The following is a 19,919-nucleotide window of genomic DNA, read 5'->3' as shown; positions in this document are numbered from 1 at the left end:
GATCAAGCGCCGAAACTACGGCACCTCCGAGTTCTAGCACACGTTCAGCTCGATGACGATCCCTGGACTCCGATCCAGCAAAGTGTCGGGGAAGAGTTTCGTCAGCACGACGGCGTGGTGACGATCTTGATGCACTACCGTTGCAGGGCTTCGCCTAAGCACCGCTACAATATTATCGAGGACTATGGTGGAAGGGGGCACCGCACACGGCTAAGAATATGATCACGTGGATCAACTTGTGTGTCTAGGGGTGCCCCCTGCCCCCGTATATAAAGGAGCAAGGGGAGGAGGCCGGCCGGCCCTATAGGCGCGCCAAGGAGGAGTCCTCCTCCTAGTAGGAGTAGGACTCCTACTAGGAGGGGGAAGGAAGTGGGGAGGGAGAGGGAAAGGGGGGGGCCTAGTCCAATTCGGACCGGGGGGGAGGAGGCGCGCGGCCCACCTCTGGCTGCCCCTCTCTCTTTCCACTAAGGCCCATATGGCCCATTACTTCTCCCGGGGGGGTTCCGGTAACCCTCCGGCTCTCCGGTTTTCTCGGAAATCACCCGGAACACTTCCGGTGTCCGAATATAGCCGTCCAATATATCAATCTTTATGTCTCGACCATTTCAAGACTCCTCTTCATGTCCGTGATCACATCCGGGACTCCGAACTAACTTCGGTACATCAAAACTCATAAACTCATAATATAACTGTCATCGAAACCTTAAGCGTGCGGACCCTACGGGTTCGAGAACAATGTAGACATGACCGAGACACGTCTCCGGTCAATAACCAATAGCGGAACCTGGATGCTCATATTGGCTCCTACATATTCTAGGAAGATCTTTATCGGTCAGACCGCATAACAACATACGTTGTTCCCTTTGTCATCAGTATGTTACTTGCCCGAGATTCGATCGTCGGTATCTCAATACCTAGTTCAATCTCGTTACCGGCAAGTCTCTTTACTCGTTCCGTAATACATCATCTCGCAACTAACTCATTAGTTGCAATGCTTGCAAGGCTTATGTGATGTGCATTACCGAGAGGGCCCAGAGATACCTCTCCGACAATCGGAGTGACAAATCCTAATCTCGAAATACGCCAACCCAACATGTACCTTTGGAGACACCTGTAGAGCACCTTTATAATCACCCATTTACGTTGTGACGTTTGGTAGCACACAAAGTGTTCCTCCGGCAAACGGGAGTTGCATAATCTCATAGTCATAGGAACATGTATAAGTCATGAAGAAAGCAATAGCAACATACTTAAACGATCGGGTGCTAAGCTAATGGAATGGGTCATGTCAATCAGATCATTCTCCTAATGATGTGATCCCGTTAATCAAATAACAACTCTTTGTTCATGGTTAGGAAACATAACCATCTTTGATTAACGAGCTAGTCAAGTAGAGGCATACTAGTGACACTCTGTTTGTCTATGTATTCACACATGTATTATGTTTCCGGTTAATACAATTCTAGCATGAATAATAAACATTTATCATGATATAAGGAAATAAATAATAACTTTATTATTGCCTCTAGGGCATATTTCCTTCAGTCTCCCACTTGCACTAGAGTCAATAATCTAGATTACACAGTAATGATTCTAACACCCATGGAGCTTTGGTGCTGATCATGTTTTGCTCGTGGAAGAGGCTTAGTCAACGGGTCTGCAACATTCAGATCCGTATGTATCTTGCAAATCTCTATGTCTCCCACCTGGACTAGATCCCGGATGGAATTGAAGCGTCTCTTGATGTGCTTGGTTCTCTTGTGAAATCTGGATTCCTTTGCCAAGGCAATTGCACCAGTATTGTCACAAAAGATTTTCATTGGACCCGATGCACTAGGTATGACACCTAGATCGGATATGAACTCCTTCATCCAGACTCCTTCATTTGCTGCTTCCGAAGCAGCTATGTACTCCGCTTCACATGTAGATCCCGCTACAACGCTTTGTTTAGAACTGCACCAACTGACAGCTCCACCGTTTAATGTAAACACGTATCCGGTTTGCGATTTAGAATCGTCCGGATCAGTGTCAAAGCTTGCATCAACGTAACCTTTTACGATGAGCTCTTTGTCACCTCCATATATGAGAAACATATCCTTAGTCCTTTTCAGGTATTTCAGGATGTTCTTGACCGCTGTCCAGTGATCCACTCCTGGATCACTTTGGTACCTCCCTGCTAGACTTATAGCAAGGCACACATCAGGTCTGGTACACAGCATTGCATACATGATAGAGCCTATGGCTGAAGCATAGGGAACATCTTTCATTTTCTCTCTATCTTCTGCAGTGGTCGGGCATTGAGTCTTACTCAACTTCACACCTTGTAACACAGGCAAGAACCCTTTCTTTGCTTGATCCATTTTGAACTTCTTCAAAACTTTGTCAAGGTATGTGCTTTGTGAAAGTCCAATTAAGCGTCTTGATCTATCTCTATAGATCTTAATGCCTAATATGTAAGCAGCTTCACCGAGGTCTTTCATTGAAAAACTCTTATTCAAGTATCCCTTTATGCTATCCAGAAATTCTATATCATTTCCAATTAGTAATATGTCATCCACATATAATATCAGAAATGCTACAGAGCTCCCACTCACTTTCTTGTAAATACAGGCTTCTCCAAAAGTCTGTATAAAACCAAATGCTTTGATCACACTATCAAAGCGTTTATTCCAACTCCGAGAGGCTTGCACCAGTCCATAAATGGATCGCTGGAGCTTGCACACTTTGTTAGCTCCCTTTGGATCGACAAAACCTTCTGGTTGCATCATATACAACTCTTCTTCCAGAAATCCATTCAGGAATGCAGTTTTGACATCCATCTGCCAAATTTCATAATCATAAAATGCGGCAATTGCTAACATGATTCGGACAGACTTAAGCATCGCTACGGGTGAGAAGGTCTCATCGTAGTCAATCCCTTGAACTTGCCGAAAACCTTTTGCGACAAGTCGAGCTTTGTAGACAGTAATATTACCGTCAGCGTCAGTCTTCTTCTTGAAGATCCATTTATTCTCAATTGCTTGCCGATCATCGGGCAAGTCAACCAAAGTCCATACTTTGTTCTCATACATGGATCCCATCTCAGATTTCATGGCTTCAAGCCATTTTGCGGAATCTGGGCTCACCATCGCTTCTTCATAGTTCGTAGGTTCATCATGATCTAGTAGCATGACTTCCAGAACAGGATTACCGTACCACTCTGGCGCGGATCTCACTCTGGTTGATCTACGAGGTTCAGTAGTATCTTGTTCTGAAGTTTCATGATCATCATCATTAGCTTCCTCACTAACTGGTGTAGGTGTCACTGAAACAGTTTTCTGTGATGCACTACTTTCCAATAAGGGAGCAGGTACAGTTACCTCGTCAAGTTCTACTTTCCTCCCACTCACTTCTTTCGAGAGAAACTCCTTCTCCAGAAAGTTTCCGAATTTAGCAACAAAAGTCTTGCCTTCGGATCTGTGATAGAAGGTGTATCCAATAGTTTCCTTTGGATATCCTATGAAGACACATTTCTCCGATTTGGGTTCGAGCTTATCAGGTTGAAGCTTTTTCACATAAGCATCGCAGCCCCAAACTTTCAGAAATGACAACTTTGGTTTCTTGCCAAACCACAGTTCATAAGGCGTCGTCTCAACGGATTTTGATGGTGCCCTATTTAACGTGAATGCGGCCGTCTCTAGAGCGTATCCCCAAAACGATAGCGGTAAATCAGTAAGAGACATCATAGATCGCACCATATCTAGTAAAGTACGATTACGACGTTCGGACACACCATTACGCTGTGGTGTTCCGGGTGGCGTGAGTTGCGGAACTATTCCGCATTGTTTCAAATGTACACCAAACTCGTAACTCAAATATTCTCCTCCACGATCAGATCGTAGAAACTTTATTTTCTTGTTACGATGATTTTCGACTTCACTCTGAAATTCTTTGAACTTTTCAAACGTTTCAGACTTATGTTTCATTAAGTAGATATACCCATATCTGCTTAAGTCATCTGTGAAGGTGAGAAAATAACGATATCCACCACGAGCCTCAATATTCATCGGACCACATACATCTGTATGTATGATTTCCATCAAATCTGTTGCTCTCTCCATAGTACCGGAGAACGGTGTTTTAGTCATCTTGCCCATGAGGCCCGGTTCGCAAGTACCAAGTGATTCATAATCAAGTGGTTCCAAAAGTCCATCAGTATGGAGTTTCTTCATGCGCTTTACACCGATATGACCTAAACGGCAGTGCCACAAATAAGTTGCACTATCATTATCAACTCTGCATCTTTTGGCTTCAACATTATGAATATGTGTGTCACTACTATCGAGATTCAACAAAAATAGACCACTCTTTAAGGGTGCATGACCATAAAAGATATTACTCATATAAATAGAACAACCATTATTCTCAGATTTAAATGAATAACCGTCTCTCATCAAACAAGATCCAGATATAATGTTCGTGCTTAACGCTGGCACCAAATAACAATTATTTAGGTCTAATATTAATCCCGAAGATAGATGTAGAGGTAGCGTGCCGACTGCGATCACATCGACTTTGGAACCGTTTCCCACGCGCATTGTCACCTCGTCCTTAGCCAATCTTCGCTTAATCCGTAGTCCCTGTTTCGAGTTGCAAATATTAGCAACAGAACCAGTATCAAATACCCAGGTGCTACTGCGAGCATTAGTAAGGTACACATCAATAACATGTATATCACATATACCTTTGTTCACCTTGCCATCCTTCTTATCCGCCAAATACTTGGGGCAGTTCCGCTTCCAGTGACCAGTCTGCTTGCAGTAGAAGCACTCAGTTTTAGGCTTAGGTCCAGGTTTGGGTTTCTTCTCTTGAGTAGCAACTTGCTTGCCGTTCTTTTTAAAGTTCCCCTTCTTCTTCCCTTTGCCCTTTTTCTTGAAACTAGTGGTCTTGTTGACCATCAACACTTGATGCTCCTTTTTGATTTCTACCTCCGCAGCTTTCAGCATTGCGAAGAGCTCGGGAATAGTCTTATTCATCCCTTGCATATTATAGTTCATCACGAAGCTCTTGTAGCTTGGTGGCAGTGATTGGAGAATTCTGTCAATGACGCAATCATCCGGAAGACTAACTCCCAATTGAATCAAGTGATTATTATACCCAGACATTTTGAGTATATGCTCACTGACAGAACTGTTCTCCTCCATCTTGCAGCTATAGAACTTATTGGAGACTTCATATCTCTCAATCCGGGCATTTGCTTGAAATATTAACTTCAACTCCTGGAACATCTCATATGCTCCATGACGTTCAAAACGTCGTTGAAGTCCCGATTCTAAGACATAAAGCATGGCACACTGAACTATCGAGTAGTCATCAGCTTTGCTCTGCCAGACGTTCATAACATCTGGTGTTGCTCCAGCAGCAGGCCTGGCACCCAGCGGTGCTTCCAGGACGTAATTCTTCTGTGCAGCAATGAGGATAATCCTCAAGTTACGGACCCAGTCCGTGTAATTGCTACCATCATCTTTGAACTTTGCTTTCTCAAGGAACGCATTAAAATTCAGCGGAACAACAACACGAGCCATCTATCTACAATCAAGCATAAACAAGCAAGATACTATCAGGTACTAAGTTTCATGATAAATTTAGGTTCAATTAATTTACTTAAAGAACTCCCACTTAGATAGACATCCCTCTAATCCTCTAAGTGATTACGTGATCCAAATCAACTAAACCATGTCCGATCATCACGTGAGATGGAGTAGTTTTATTGGTGAACGTCACTATGTTGATCATATCTACTATATGATTCACGCTCGACCTTTCGGTCTCCGTGTTCCGAGGCCATATCTGTATATGCTTGGCTCGTCAAGTATAACCTGAGTATTCCGCGTGTGCAACTGTTTTGCACCCGTTGTATTTGAACGTAGAGCCTATCACACCCGATCATCACGTGGTGTCTCAGCACGAAGAACTTTCGCAACGGTGCATACTCAGGGAGAACACTTCTTGATAATTAGTGAGAGATCATCTTATAATGCTACCGTCAATCAAAGCAAGATAAGATGCATAAAAGATAAACATCACATGCAATCAATATAAGTGATATGATATGGCCATCATCATCTTGTGCTTGTGATCTCCATCTTCGAAGCACCGTCGTGATCACCATCGTCACCGGCGCGACACCTTGATCTCCACCGTAGCATCATTGTCGTCTCGCCAATCTTATGCTTCCGCGACTATCGCTACCGCTTAGTGATAAAGTAAAGCATTACAGCACGATTGCATTGCATACAATAAAGCGACAACCATATGGCTCCTGCCAGTTGCCGATAACTCGGTTACAAAACATGATCATCTCATACAATAAAAATCATGTCTTGACCATATCACATCACAACATGCCCTGCAAAAACAAGTTAGACGTCCTCTACTTTGTTGTTGCAAGTTTTACGTGGCTGCTACGGGCTTAAGCAAGAACCAATCTTACCTACGCATCAAAACCACAACGATAGTTTGTCAAGTTGGTGTTGTTTTAAGCTTCGCAAGGACCGGGCATAGCCACACTCGGTTCAACTAAAGTTGGAGAAACTGTCACCCGCAAGCCACCTATGTGCAAAGCACGCCGGGAGAACCGGTCTCGCGTAAGCGTACGCGTAATGTTGGTCCGGGCCGCTTCATCCAACAATATCGCCGAACCAAAGTATGACATGCTGGTAAGCAGTATGACTTATATCGCCCACAACTCACTTGTGTTCTACTCGTGCAAATAACATCAACATATAAAACCTAGGCTCTGATACCACTGTTGGGTTTCGTAGTAATTTCAAAAAAAATTCCCACGCACACGCAAGATCATGGTGATGCATAGCAACGAGAGGGGAGAGTGTGATCTACGTACCCTTGTAGATCGACAACGGAAGCGTTTGGTTGATGTAGTCGTACGTCTCCACGGCCCGACCGGTCAAGCGCCGAAACTATGGCACCTCCAAGTTCTAGCACACGTTCAGCTCGATGACGATCCCCGGACTCCGATCCAGCAAACTGTCGAGGAAGAGTTCCGTCAGCACGACGGCGTGGTGACGATATTGATGCACTACCGTTGCAGGGCTTCGCCTAAGCACCGCTACAATATTATCGAGGACTATGGTGGAAGGGGGCACCGCACACGGCTAAGAATATGATCACGTGGATCAACTTGTGTGTCTAGGGGTGCCCCCTGCCCCCGTATATAAAGGAGCAAGGGGAGGAGGCCGGCCGGCCCTATAGGCGCGCCAAGGAGGAGTCCTCCTCCTAGTAGGAGTAGGACTCCTACTAGGAGGGGGAAGGAAGTGGGGAGGGAGAGGGAAAGGGGGGGCGCCGCCCCCCCCCCTCTCCTAGTCCAATTTGGACCAGGGGGGAGGAGGCGCGCGGCCCACCTCTGGCTGCCCCTCTCTCTTTCTACTAAGGCCCATATGGCCCATTACTTCTCCCGGGGGGATTCCGGTAACCCTCGAGCTCTCCGGTTTTCTCCGAAATCACCCGGAACACTTCCGGTGTCCGAATATAGCCGTCCAATATATCAATCTTTATGTCTCGACCATTTCGAGACTCCTCGTCATGTCCGTGATCACTTCCGGGACTCCGAACTAACTTGGTACATCAAAACTCATAAACTCATAATATAACTGTCATCGAAACCTTAAGTGTGCGGACCCTACGGGTTCGAGAACAATGTAGACATGACCGAGACACGTCTCCGGTCAATAACCAATAGCGGAACCTGGATGCTCATATTGGCTCCTACATATTCTACGAAGATCTTTATCGGTCAGACCGCATAACAACATACGTTGTTCCCTTTGTCATCGGTATGTTAATTGCCCGAGATTCGATCGTCGGTATCTCAATACCTAGTTCAATCTCGTTACCGGCAAGTCTCTTTACTCGTTCCGTAATACATCATCTCGCAACTAACTCATTAGTTGCAATGCTTGCAAGGCTTATGTGATGTGCATTACCGAGAGGGCCCAGAGATACCTCTCCGACAATCGGAGTGACAAATCCTAATCTCGAAATACGCCAACCCAACATGTACCTTTGGAGACACCTGTAGAGCACCTCTATAATCACCCATTTACGTTGTGACGTTTGGTAGCACACAAAGTGTTCCTCTGGCAAACGGGAGTTGCATTCATGGTCATAGGAACATGTATAAGTCATGAAGAAAGCAATAGCAACATACTAAACGATCGGGTGCTAAGCTAATGGAATGGGTCATGTCAGTCAGATCATTCACCTAATGATGTGATCCCGTTAATCAAATAACAATTCTTTGTTCATGGTTAGGAAACATAACCATCTTTGATTAACGAGCTAGTCAAGTAGAGGCATACTAGTGACACTCTGTTTGTCTATGTATTCACACATGTATTATGTTTCCGGTTAATACAATTCTAGCATGAATAATAAACATTTATCATGATATAAGGAAATAAATAATAACTTTATTATTGCCTCTAGGGCATATTTGCTTCAATGAAAACCGATCAAAAACATGAAAGAAACAAAGAAACCCTAAAAAATGAAGAAACTAAGAAAGAAGACAAAAAACCAGTGAAAACCAGGAAAACAAAGAAAAAAAGGAAAAAGTGTTGAAACCACTAGAGAACACGAAGAAAGCAGGTGATTTTTTTCTGAAAAAACCAGAAAAACAGAGAAAGAAACAAATATAACTAAAGAAAACAGAAAAACAAAACAAAATGAAATGAATGAAACCAACGATGCCAGCGATCGAACTAACAATACGAACCAACGATGGGTCAGCCGGTTACTCTGGCGATCTGGGAAAAACTTTGGACGAGGGGATCTTACATCTCGCTATATTTGAGATATGGCTCCCGCATACCGATGAATATCTTAGGGCATGTACAATGGTTGATAAGATAGTCTTATCTTAAGTTTTGCATGTAAATTAGATATGACAAAAAACATGTCTACAATGGGTCATCTCTTAGCCTTATCTTCAATAATTAGTTGTTCCTAAAAATATGGTGAGACAAATTGTGCTAAGAGATCATCTCTTGTCTTCTCTTAAATAAGAAAAGACAAGCCTTCTCTTATGATTTCTCTCTCCTTCACCTCATCATTTATCCTATGTGGCACTCTTAAGATAGAACCATTGTACATGCCCTTAGGTAGCTCCTGACTTTGGGCTGGCCTCTCAGGGAGGGCGGTTTTAGAGGGAGCGACTTTCTCGGGAGCAACTAAATGAGGGGTACCCCTTGCGGAAGCCCTTCAACGGTCACTTTTTGGTGGGCTGAGAACGGTTGTCAGCAGTCGCCACATGTCGCGTGCTGGGCGCTTGATACGTCTGCAATGTATCTATAATTTTTGATTGCTCCATGCTATATTATCTACTGTTTTGGACTATATTGGGCTTTATTTTCCACTTTTATATTATTTTTGTGACTAACCTATTAACCGGAGGCTCTGCCCAGAATTGCTGTTTATTTGCCTATTTCAGTGTTTCGAAGAAACGGAATATCAAACGGAGTCCAAACGGAATGAAACCTTCGGGAACGTGATTTTCTCACTGAGCGTGATCCAGGAGACTTGGACCCTACGCCAAGACATTAAAGAGGCGGTGACGAGGGTGGGGGGCGCGCCCCCCTGCCTCGTGGGCCCCTCGGAGCTCCACCGACGTACTCCTTCCTCCTATATATACCTACGTACCCCAAACGATCAGAACAGGAGTCAAAAACCTAATTCTACCGTCGCAACTTTCTGTATCCACGAGATCCCATCTTGGGGCCTGTTCCGGAGCTCCGCCGGAGAGGGCCGTCATCACGGAGGGCTTCTACATCACCATAGCCTCTCCGATGAAGTGTGAGTAGTTTACCTCAGACCTTCGGGTCCATAGTTAGTAGTTAGATGGCTTCTTCTCTCTTTTTGGATCTCAATACAAAGTTCTCCCCTCTCTTGTGGAGATCTATTCGATGTAATCTTCTTTTTGCGGTGTGTTTGTTGAGACCGATGAATTGTGGGTTTATGATCAAGTCTATCTATGAATAATATTTGAATCTTCTCTGAATTCTTTTATGTATGATTGGTTATCTTTGCAAGTCTCTTCGAATTATCCGTTTGGTTTGGCCAACTAGATTGGTAGTTCTTACCATGGGAGAAGTGCTTAGCTTTGGGTTCGATCTTGCGGTGTCCTTTCCCAGTGACAGAAGGGGCAGCAAGGCACGTATTGCATCGTCGCCATCGAGGATAACAAGATGGGGTTTATTTCATATTGCATGAATTTATCTCTCTACATCATGTCATCTTGCTTAAGGCGTTACTCTGTTTTTAACTTAATACTCTAGATGCATGCTGGATAACGGTCGATGAGTGGAGTAATAGTAGTAGATGCAGAATCGTTTCGGTCTACTTGTCACGGACGTGATGCCTATATACATGATCATGCCTAGATATTCTCATAACTATGCTCAATTCTGTCAATTGCTCAACAGTAATTTGTTCACCCACCGTAGAATACTTATGCTCTTGAGAGAAGCCACTAGTGAAACCTATGGCCCCGGGTCTATTCTCATCATATCAATCTCCATCACTTTAATCTTGTTTTGCTTTTTACTTTGCCTTTACTTTTTACCTTGCATCTTTATACCAAAAATACCAAAAATATTATATCTATCGGATCTCACTCTCGTAAGTGACCGTGAAGGGATTGACAATCCCTAATCGCGTTGGTTGCGAGTAGCTATCGTTTTGTGCAGGTACGAGGGACTTGAGCGTGGCCTCCTACTGGATTGATACCTTGGTTCTCAAAAGCTGAGGGAAATATTTACGCTACTCTGCTGCATCATCCCTTCCTCTTCGGGGAAAACCAACGCAAGCTCAAGACGTAGCAGCGCTCTGTTCAATTTTAAAAAAAGTCTGTATATGTTTTCATACTTTTGATAGTTTTTTTGGCTTAGTTTTCTCCCGGTTTTCCTGAGATTTCGGAGAGAAAATTTTCACTTATTGCGCGATAAAATGTCCTTTTTTGCTTCCGTGAGACACACAGATTTGCTTCTCACCGCAGCACAGGTTTACTTCCGTGAGAAGCACCTCTCGGAATGGGAAAACAACCTGTTTATTTCTTCCACGAGAGGCATAGGCTGGTTTGCTTCCGATGTGCCTCTCGAAAAAAAACATGTTTTCTTTTGCTTCTGCGAGAGATACAAATTTTCTTCTCGTGGAGGCAAAGGTTTGTCTTGCGAGAGGCGCAATTGTGCCTCCCGGAAAGGAGAAAAAACACTTCTTTTTTTCATGAGAGGCATAGATTTGTTTCTCGTGAAGGCATAGGTTTTCTTTTGCGAGAGCCACAGTTGTGCATCTCGAAAAGGGAAAAAGCACATTCTTTATGCTTCTGCGAGAGGCATAAATTTGTAGGCAAAAAAGGCTCGGTTTATTTTTCTTCCTGTTTATTTTTCTTTTTTTTCATGAAAAAACTTTTCGAAACCTATTAACATAGGATTTAATTTCGAAGATCTCGATGTGAGAAATCCAATAGTGAAAACGGTTCAGGATTTGAACTCACGGTTTAAGAGATAAAACATTTTGAATAAACAAATCTTAAAAAAAACTATCTGGTTGCGACAAGTGGCGCGAGAGAAGGTGGGTGTGACTTTTTCTTTTCTTTACTAGAGGTACCCCTTAACTAGTGATTTCAGCCTTTGTGTTTATTCGGGCACTTCCAAACTGGGCCAGCCCCATAACAATGCACACAAAACTTTCTTCTAGGGTACCATGCGCACACACATAGATGTCACACACAAAGACACAGTACACATGTAGCTTGCTATTAGTTTTTTATATACTTTTATTTATAATTCAAAATATTCTATATACATATGCTTTAGAAAATTAATTTATTGAAATTTGAATTTAGAAAATAATAGTGAAGTGTAATCTTTTATTCATGTAATTAGAAAAATGTTCGCACCATTCAAAAAAATCATGGCATTTAAATATCTTCCTGCATTTAAAACCATGTTTTGTGGTATTTTATAAAACAATTATATAATGTGATCTTTTGGGGGAGATTTTAAAAATGTTTCACACCATTCAAAAATGTGGTCGTGACATTAAAATAATATTCACATGTTTTGAAAATAAATGTTTGTGACATTTAAAAAATCTTTATATAATTTAAGCAAAATGTTCGTGTAAATTTAAAAAAACATTCCGTGCCAATAAAAATAATATAGTTGATAGTTAAAAAATGTTCATAGTTTTGGAATATATTTGCAACATTTCAAAAGGTGTTAATATGATGTATTAAATATTAACATAATATACAATAATAGTCTCATACCATTCAAAAGAGATGTTCGACGTGTATTTCAGAATATTTAGTGCTTATTCGTAAAAATTCTTAAAAACATAGTTGATAAAATGTTCATCATTTATTTCAAAATGTTCAACTTGTATAATTTTTTTAATGAGAATTGGAAAATTTTACAACTTGTATTGAATAAAGTCAAAATGTATTTGAAAAAATAAAAATACAAAATACAAACAAAAAGCCAATAAACTGATAAAAATACATGTGAACAAACGAAGTAGGAAAAAACATATGGAAGGTTTTTAAGGGAGCAACTAGTTAACCCGCGCTCCTTCGAGAGCCCCGCAACGATCAGCGCCACTTGGCACGCTCTCAGCCATTCGCCACGTGTCGCGCACTGGACGTTCCCTCCGGATTTTGTTTTTTATTTTATTTTTCCACACGCGTTTTCGGCTTTTTAAACAGTTTTTTTCGGTTTTTTTCGATGTTTTGGTTTTCCCCAGTCTTCCTTAGAAAAAACGCATTTTTTCACGAAAGTCATGTTTTTCCCGCGAGAGGCACGGTTGTGCTTTAGCGAGAGTCACGTCCGTGCCTTTCAGAAACGGAAAAAAACGTGTTTTTTTCTTTCGCGAGAGTCACAATTTTGCTTCCGCGAGAGGCACAGTTGTGCTTTTGCGAGAGTCATGGCCGTGCCTCTCGGAAAGGGAAAAACAAAACCCGTTTTCTTTTTTTTCTTTCTCGAGAGTCATGATTTTGCTTCCGCGAGATGCACGATTGTGCTTTCGCGAGAGTCACGGTCGTGCCTTTCAGAAAGGGAAAAAATACGCGTTTTTTGTTTTTTTCTTTCGCGAGAGTCACGGTTTTGCTTCTGCGAGAGGCACGGTTGTGCTTTCGCGAGAGTCACGGCCGTGCCTCTCGGAAACGGGAAAAAATGCATTTTCTGTTTTTTTCCTTCCACGAGAGTCACGGTTTTGCTTCCATGAGAGGCACGGGTGTGATTTCGCGAGAGGCACGGGCGTGCCTCTTTCGGGAAGGGAAAAAAACCGTACTCCTGATTCGGTTTTTCGCCCGGTTTTTTTGTGAAAAAAAAGTTCGTCAAAACCTATCAACATAGGATCTAGTTTGAAGATCTCGACGCGAGGAATCTAATGATGTAAATGGTTCGAGATTTGGACGCACGATTTAAAACATAAAACGTTTTGAATAAACGGATCTATGAAAAAAAAGGAAAATCCTCAGGTTGCGACAAGTGGCGGGCTGCATGTGCGCCACTTGTTGCGACCTAGGAAAGTTAAGTGTTCTTTGCAACGAGTACTCCTTAATTAGTGATTTCGGGTTTTTAAACTTGTCCATAGAACTTTCCCAAAACCGCTCCAGGGAGCTACAGTATTGGGCTGGCCCGTTTAGTGCAGCTCCACTAGCGATGCGGCGCTATTTCGCGCATCGTGCGAGATATAGCCTTCTCGGGAACTGTAATCGCGAACCCGGTATTAGGAAGCTTATGGCCCGCTTTTTTTTTCTCTGGTTTCCATTTTTTTTCGTTTCTTCTGAGTATTTTTTTAAAATATTTTTTCGTTTTTATTCTATCTTTTTTATTTTCTTAAATTCTTATGTTCAAAATCATTAAAATTTGGGAATATTTTTTCAAACTATTGAATATTTTTTTAAAATAGTGAATGTTTTGAAACATTGTAGGAAAATAACTCTATCATTTTTATAATGCATGAACATTTATCAAATTTACAAAGAATTTTAAATCAGTTGAACACTTTTTTGGGGGGAACTGGCAGGAGCACTGCCTTTTCATTTAGTAAAGGGAATTATGTACAGTGTGGCATGTTTTGAAAGGGGACATGCCAGAAACCCCAAGATCCGAAGGATCATAGTAAGTGTTGCATGCTAACTACTCATGGATTTGGGCCGCTCTTGGCCGGAAGGCCAGATCGCGCTGCATGATCTTCTCGAAGGTTAGGTGCGCAACCTCGATGCAAGTCAATCTTGTGCCTTTGAAGATTCGCCGATTCCTCTCCTTCCATGCATTCCAATTCGTCGTATTCTCAAATTGTTGTCGGAGTTTTTGAGGGTAGCATCCCACCAGGCATCGATTGAGGGGGAAGCGGCAACTGGAGCAAACGTAAGTGGCTCCCCTACCCAATTCAGGACAAGGGTGCGGACTGCGGAAGTGAACGGGCAGGTCTTCCAAGGATGTTATGCATTCTCGTTGGTGTGGAGGCATAGTTGGCAGAGGAGGTTATGTGGCCAGCCTCGCAAGGCGAGTCGGTCAGCTGTAAGGATCCGATTGTGGAGGACCAGCCAGGAGAAAAGCTTGCACTTTAGCACTGCATGCGCCTTTCAGATTTTGTCGCTGAAGAATCTCGGATACGATCCGAGGAATTGCTCCCCATATGTTGAGCTAGCCGAATATTCGTCGTTGGGATTCCAGTTCCAGGAGATGGCGTCTAGAGTGTTAGGGTCGAGGGAGGTCAAGGTGACGGTCAAAGCTAGCTTGATGAATTCATGTAGTTGGGCCAGTGTATTCATTTTGGCGACATCACGGATCCAGGCCTCCTCACGGAGCTCATCGTGCACCGACCTATTTTTCCTCGTTGTAATGGCAAATAGACCAGGGCACAGGTGCCGTAGGGCCCCCTTTCCTGACCAGTTGTCGTGCTTGAAGGAACACTTTTTAAATAGTTTTTACAATTCGTGAATATTTTTTTCAAATCTGTGAAATTTTCCAAATTCTTGATGATCTTAAAATTCATGAATATCTTTTAAAAATTGCCCTAATTTGCGCATGTTTTTTATATTTATGAATATTTTCAAACACATGAACATTTTTTCAAATTATTGATATTTTTTAAAATTCATGATTTTTAAATTAAATAAACCACCTCAAATAAAACGTGAATTAAAAAATATAAAAGAAGCTGGGAGACTTTGCTACAGGAGCGTACAACTTAGGTGGGCCGGGCCACCAAGTGGAGTGACGTGAGCGATGTGATTTTCTATCACCCTCCCGACTTGCGTTAGAGCATGATTGATTTAATACGAAAAATTGGCAAATGCGAAGTATTAGCTAGTGGTTGGTTTGTTTCCAACTTTTCTTAACAAGCTCACAAAAATTTATCAAATTTTAGCAACTTCGTTTTTGCCAATTGTTGGCTTACAATATATTGACAATGCCAAATGTTGGCATCAAGCAAATGAGGCTCTTAGCAACTTCGACGGGCTGAAGCGAAAGCATCCAAGCTGAGCTCAACTGAAGTGCTCATGTTGGCTTGTTGCCAACTTTTCTTATCAAGCTCTCAAAAGGTTAGCAAATTATAGAAACTTTGCTTTTCGCCAATTGTTAGCTTACGAAATATTGACAATGTCAAATGTTGGCATCAAACCAATTAGCGTCTTAGCAACTTCAGCTTGATTGAAGCGAAAGCATCCAAGTCGGGTAGCATGACACAGATCAATGGTGAGGGACGATGTGGGTGCTCCTGTTTGTTTTCCGTACTAGTATTGTGTGAGTGTGACGATTGTTGACTAGAAATTTGTTAGAACAAGCAGACATTTACGGGTCCTAAGAGGCAAAGCAAATTAGGGCAGTCACTGCACATTTTTGTTTCCACAACTTTGTCTCTGCTAGGAGGAAGGAAAATACATCTAAATAACAGAGGAATAAAAAAATTACTTATCAAAGGTCTGAAAAATTACAAACTATTTTAGAGTATGTTTGGTTTTGTCACTGGTTTTGCCATAATTTACCACACTTGGCTTACCTTAGTTGCTCGAATTCTTAGCCACATTGTAGATGAAGGTGGCAGTTGCCCTGTCTCTAGTCCAAACCTCCCATCACGTTGTAGGGTCATGGACCGAGCTGATTGACCGATGATATAACCAACCTAGCGGGCCCATGCAGACTTCCGGTAAGGTGAGGCACCCCTGGGCTGTAACACCGTCAGCATTGCCAAAGAATTGATTGTAACTTTTTTTAATGCCTTTGTAAGGATTAATATATGACCGCGTTTTCAAAGAAAGAAGAGGGAATCGTCGGCAACTAAAAGATACGCCGTCTTCAGAAGTTGGCTAGTGGCACGGTTGGTGCCTCCCTCGCAGAACACTTGGGAAATCTTTTATCAGCGATCTTGGAACCGGGACCAGACCTGAGATTCCCAAAGCCTCAAGCGTCACCAGTCTACCAAACTTACCAACCGCACTGGCATCAGGTCGTTCGATTCTGTCGTGTGTACAGATGGCAACCATTTTCAGGGTTTCCACATTTCAGTGGTTCAGATATACAAGGAGCATACTCAGCAGATAAGTCAATAAATAGAAACTTCCGTAGTACAGTACTAACATGGCACAGTGCATTAGAGAACAATATTTGCAGTTCGGCTCAGAATGATGCACACACACCAAACATGGGACGAGTAGCATCGAAAGCCAAAATGAGGAAATGGGGTATCAACAATCATGGCCACCCTAACAACAACTTCAGTACATTACAAGAAAAGGAAACACGCATAACAGCAATCAATATGTAACGCAATGGAACCATACTTACTGAGTATACAGATCAAAGCCAATCATTAACCAGCCAACTACTTATTAACCAGCTACTTAGTAGTCATCCCCCTCGTCGCCCTCATCGTCTGCGCCTTCGGCGCCAACCTCCTCGTAGTCCTTCTCGAGAGCGGCCAAGTCCTCACGGGCCTCCGAGAACTCACCTTCCTCCATGCCCTCGCCGACGTACCAGTGCACGAACGCGCGCTTGGCGTACATCAAGTCGAACTTGTGGTCGATGCGCGAGAACACTTCGGCAACGGCAGTGTTGTTGCTGATCATGCACACGGCCCGCTGAACCTTTGCCAGGTCGCCGCCGGGGACAACGGAGGGTGGCTGGTAGTTGATGCCACACTTGAACCCGGTAGGGCACCTTTGTGATGGCAGCATAAATATGTTAGTTAGACAATCAAGTGTCATCTTTTTAAGTGGATAGTTGCTCGAGATAAATAATACAAGTGCAACTAGTAACGCGATAAAGACAGCTTACCAGTCGACGAACTGGACAGTTCTCTTGGTTTTGATGGTTGCGACTGCGGCATTGACGTCCTTGGGAACAACATCACCACGGTACATCAAGCAGCAGGCCATATATTTGCCATGCCTAGGGTCACACTTGGCCATCATGCTTGAGGGCTCAAAGACAGCATTGGTGATTTCAGGCACAGAGAGCTGCTCATGGTAAGCCTTCTCGGCAGAGATAACAGGGGCATACGACGAAAGCATGAAATGGATACGTGGGTAAGGGACGAGGTTGGTCTGGAACTCTGTGACATCCACATTGATGGCACCATCGAACCTCAGCGAGGTGGTAAGTGAGGATATGATCTGTGATATCAGCCTGTTCAAGTTGGTGTAGGTTGGCCTCTCGATGTCAAGAGACCTCCGGCATATGTCATAGATAGCCTCGTTATCTAGGAGGACCGCAACGTCGGTGTGCTCAAGCAAAGAGTGAGTGGAGAGGACACTGTTGTATGGTTCCACAACAGCTGTCGAGACCTGAAATACAGAGTGGCATAAGATAAATGGATAATGATAAGGTGAACTGAAAATAACGTACTAACAACATATCTGCCTATACTGTCCCCACAACAGCTAAGATGCAGATAACCTACTCACATGAACAGCCTGAATGGTCCACAGTCCAGTCACATGGACAGGTAGGTACAGTGCTATGGAATAATGTTGGCTCATAAGTAGTGCATTGCTTTACAGATACCATCTATAATCAGGGCTCTAAAAGTAAACTAACTCTACGCCAGCATTAGCATTTTAGCTTTTCAGATATTCTATTGAAAATATCTAAAAATGATGGAAGAGCTAGCTTAAAGACAACATCCTCTCTCAGAATACAAATTAAAGCAGACTAAATAATACACTCAATTTTTCTGAAATAACAAACACATTAACAGGACAATGTATATGAACAAGTTATACCTGCGGGGAAGGGTAAATGGTGAAACCAAGCTTAGATTTCTTGCCATAATCAACCGAGAGGCGCTCCAACAACAGAGAGCCCAGTCCTGATCCAGTTCCACCACCGACAGCATTGAACACCAAGAATCCCTGCAGCCCGGTGCAATTGTCTGCCAATTTGCGTACACGATCCAGACATAGATCTACAATCTCCTTTCCAACTGCATTACACAAGCACAATCAGAACTGGATGCATTCATAATCGCAGTAGACTAGAATTTCAATAACAATCACATAAATGCAAGATGAATTACCAGTGTAGTGGCCACGGGCGAAGTTGTTAGCGGCATCCTCCTTGCCAGAGATGAGCTGCTCCGGGTGGAAGAGCTGGCGGTACGCACCGGTGCGCACCTCATCGATGACAGTGGGCTCAAGGTCGACAAAGATGGCCCTCGGCACATGCTTGCCCGCACCGGTCTCACTGAAGAACGTGTTGAACGCATCGTGTGCAACCCCGACCGTGGTATCACTGAATCATCAACCAAAACGCAGCGTTAATACATGGATTGGAAGAGCTCTAGTCACCGATCTGTGAACTAACTTCTCTACAGCCAGGTTCCAATCAAGACTTATTCTGAGACAATACAGGCATGGCAAGAGTCTTCGTATTTATGAATGGTTCTGGAATAAGGATTAGACCAAATCAACAAAACAAATCCTCCAGGAGGACGCCTTTATTAGTCGCTTAGTCAGATTAAACTCTTCAATCCGTGGTCAGTCCGGCACTCATAGCTCCACTGTTACAATATTTATGAAGCACCACGTTTCCAAAAATACTACGTAATTAAGCATCGTACCATTGCCAAATTTTCAGATCCCGCGGGATAGGAACTCGCAACTGTCTCATGGTACGTGCATACCAACTTCAGTACAGTCTACAAAGAACACGACGCCTGTCCGGTCTAGTAGTTAACAGAAACAGAACATTCTTAGGGAGGGTGGGCGACAGCCTCCTTCGGACAGAAACGGAACAAATGCATGAAGTAAAAGAGTACGGAAGACTCGGGAGAACTTGTGATCCGAAACGTCGATTGTCTCGTCCTCTTCTTGCCGATCTCTCGACAACCAGCAACACGAAAAAATATTCCTGCCCCATAATCCCATCGCAATGTCCAAACGGGAAGTACAGACCAACGGAACACGGTGATGATTCAGAAAAGGAATTTTCCACCGGGACTACCGCAATCCCCATTCGCAATTCATAGGATTTACGGGTAAAAAAGAGGCAAAAAAAGGCAAAACACAAGATTACGAGATGCATTCAGGGATCGGGATCACGTACCTGGGCATGGTGCCATCCTGCTGGATGCCGTGCTCGAGGCAGTAGAGCTCCCAGCAGGCGTTGCCGACCTGGATCCCGGCCTGGCCGATGTGGATGCTGATGATCTCCCTCATCTCGTCTCGCTTTCCTCCGTCTTGCTCGCCTTCTCCTCCTCCTCCTCCCGGCTCTTTTCCCAGGAAGGCGTAAAGAACGGCCTCCTCTGCTTCTCTCTCCCTTGTCTTGCCAAAATGTGTGAGATCGGGAGATAAAAGGGGGCGGGGGCAGAGGAGGGAGGGGCAGAAGCGGAGGAGATGGGGTAGTTTGCGGGCG

General features: G+C 43.4%; 1 protein-coding gene across 1 annotated transcript; it reads right to left on the bottom strand.

Moving 5' to 3' along the window:
- Window positions 1-16,634: 16,634 nt before the first annotated feature.
- Window positions 16,635-19,915, bottom strand: LOC100049054 (tubulin alpha-1 chain). Its single transcript, XM_044600127.1, has 5 exons — window positions 19,611-19,915; window positions 18,583-18,797; window positions 18,290-18,489; window positions 17,343-17,851; window positions 16,635-17,225 (listed from the first exon to the last, which is right to left on the bottom strand). Exons 1-5 carry the CDS (start codon window positions 19,721-19,723, stop codon window positions 16,910-16,912), a joined length of 1,353 nt encoding a protein of 450 aa, XP_044456062.1. The 5' UTR covers window positions 19,724-19,915; the 3' UTR covers window positions 16,635-16,909.
- Between the last annotated feature and the right edge of the window lie 4 nt (window positions 19,916-19,919).

The sequence above is a fragment of the Triticum aestivum genome, chromosome 2A (assembly GCF_018294505.1).
Source record: "Triticum aestivum cultivar Chinese Spring chromosome 2A, IWGSC CS RefSeq v2.1, whole genome shotgun sequence".
NCBI classification, from domain to species: domain Eukaryota; kingdom Viridiplantae; phylum Streptophyta; class Magnoliopsida; order Poales; family Poaceae; genus Triticum; species Triticum aestivum.
Note: the sequence above shows the minus strand (reverse complement) of the source record. Positions and strands in the feature narration are given on the sequence as shown.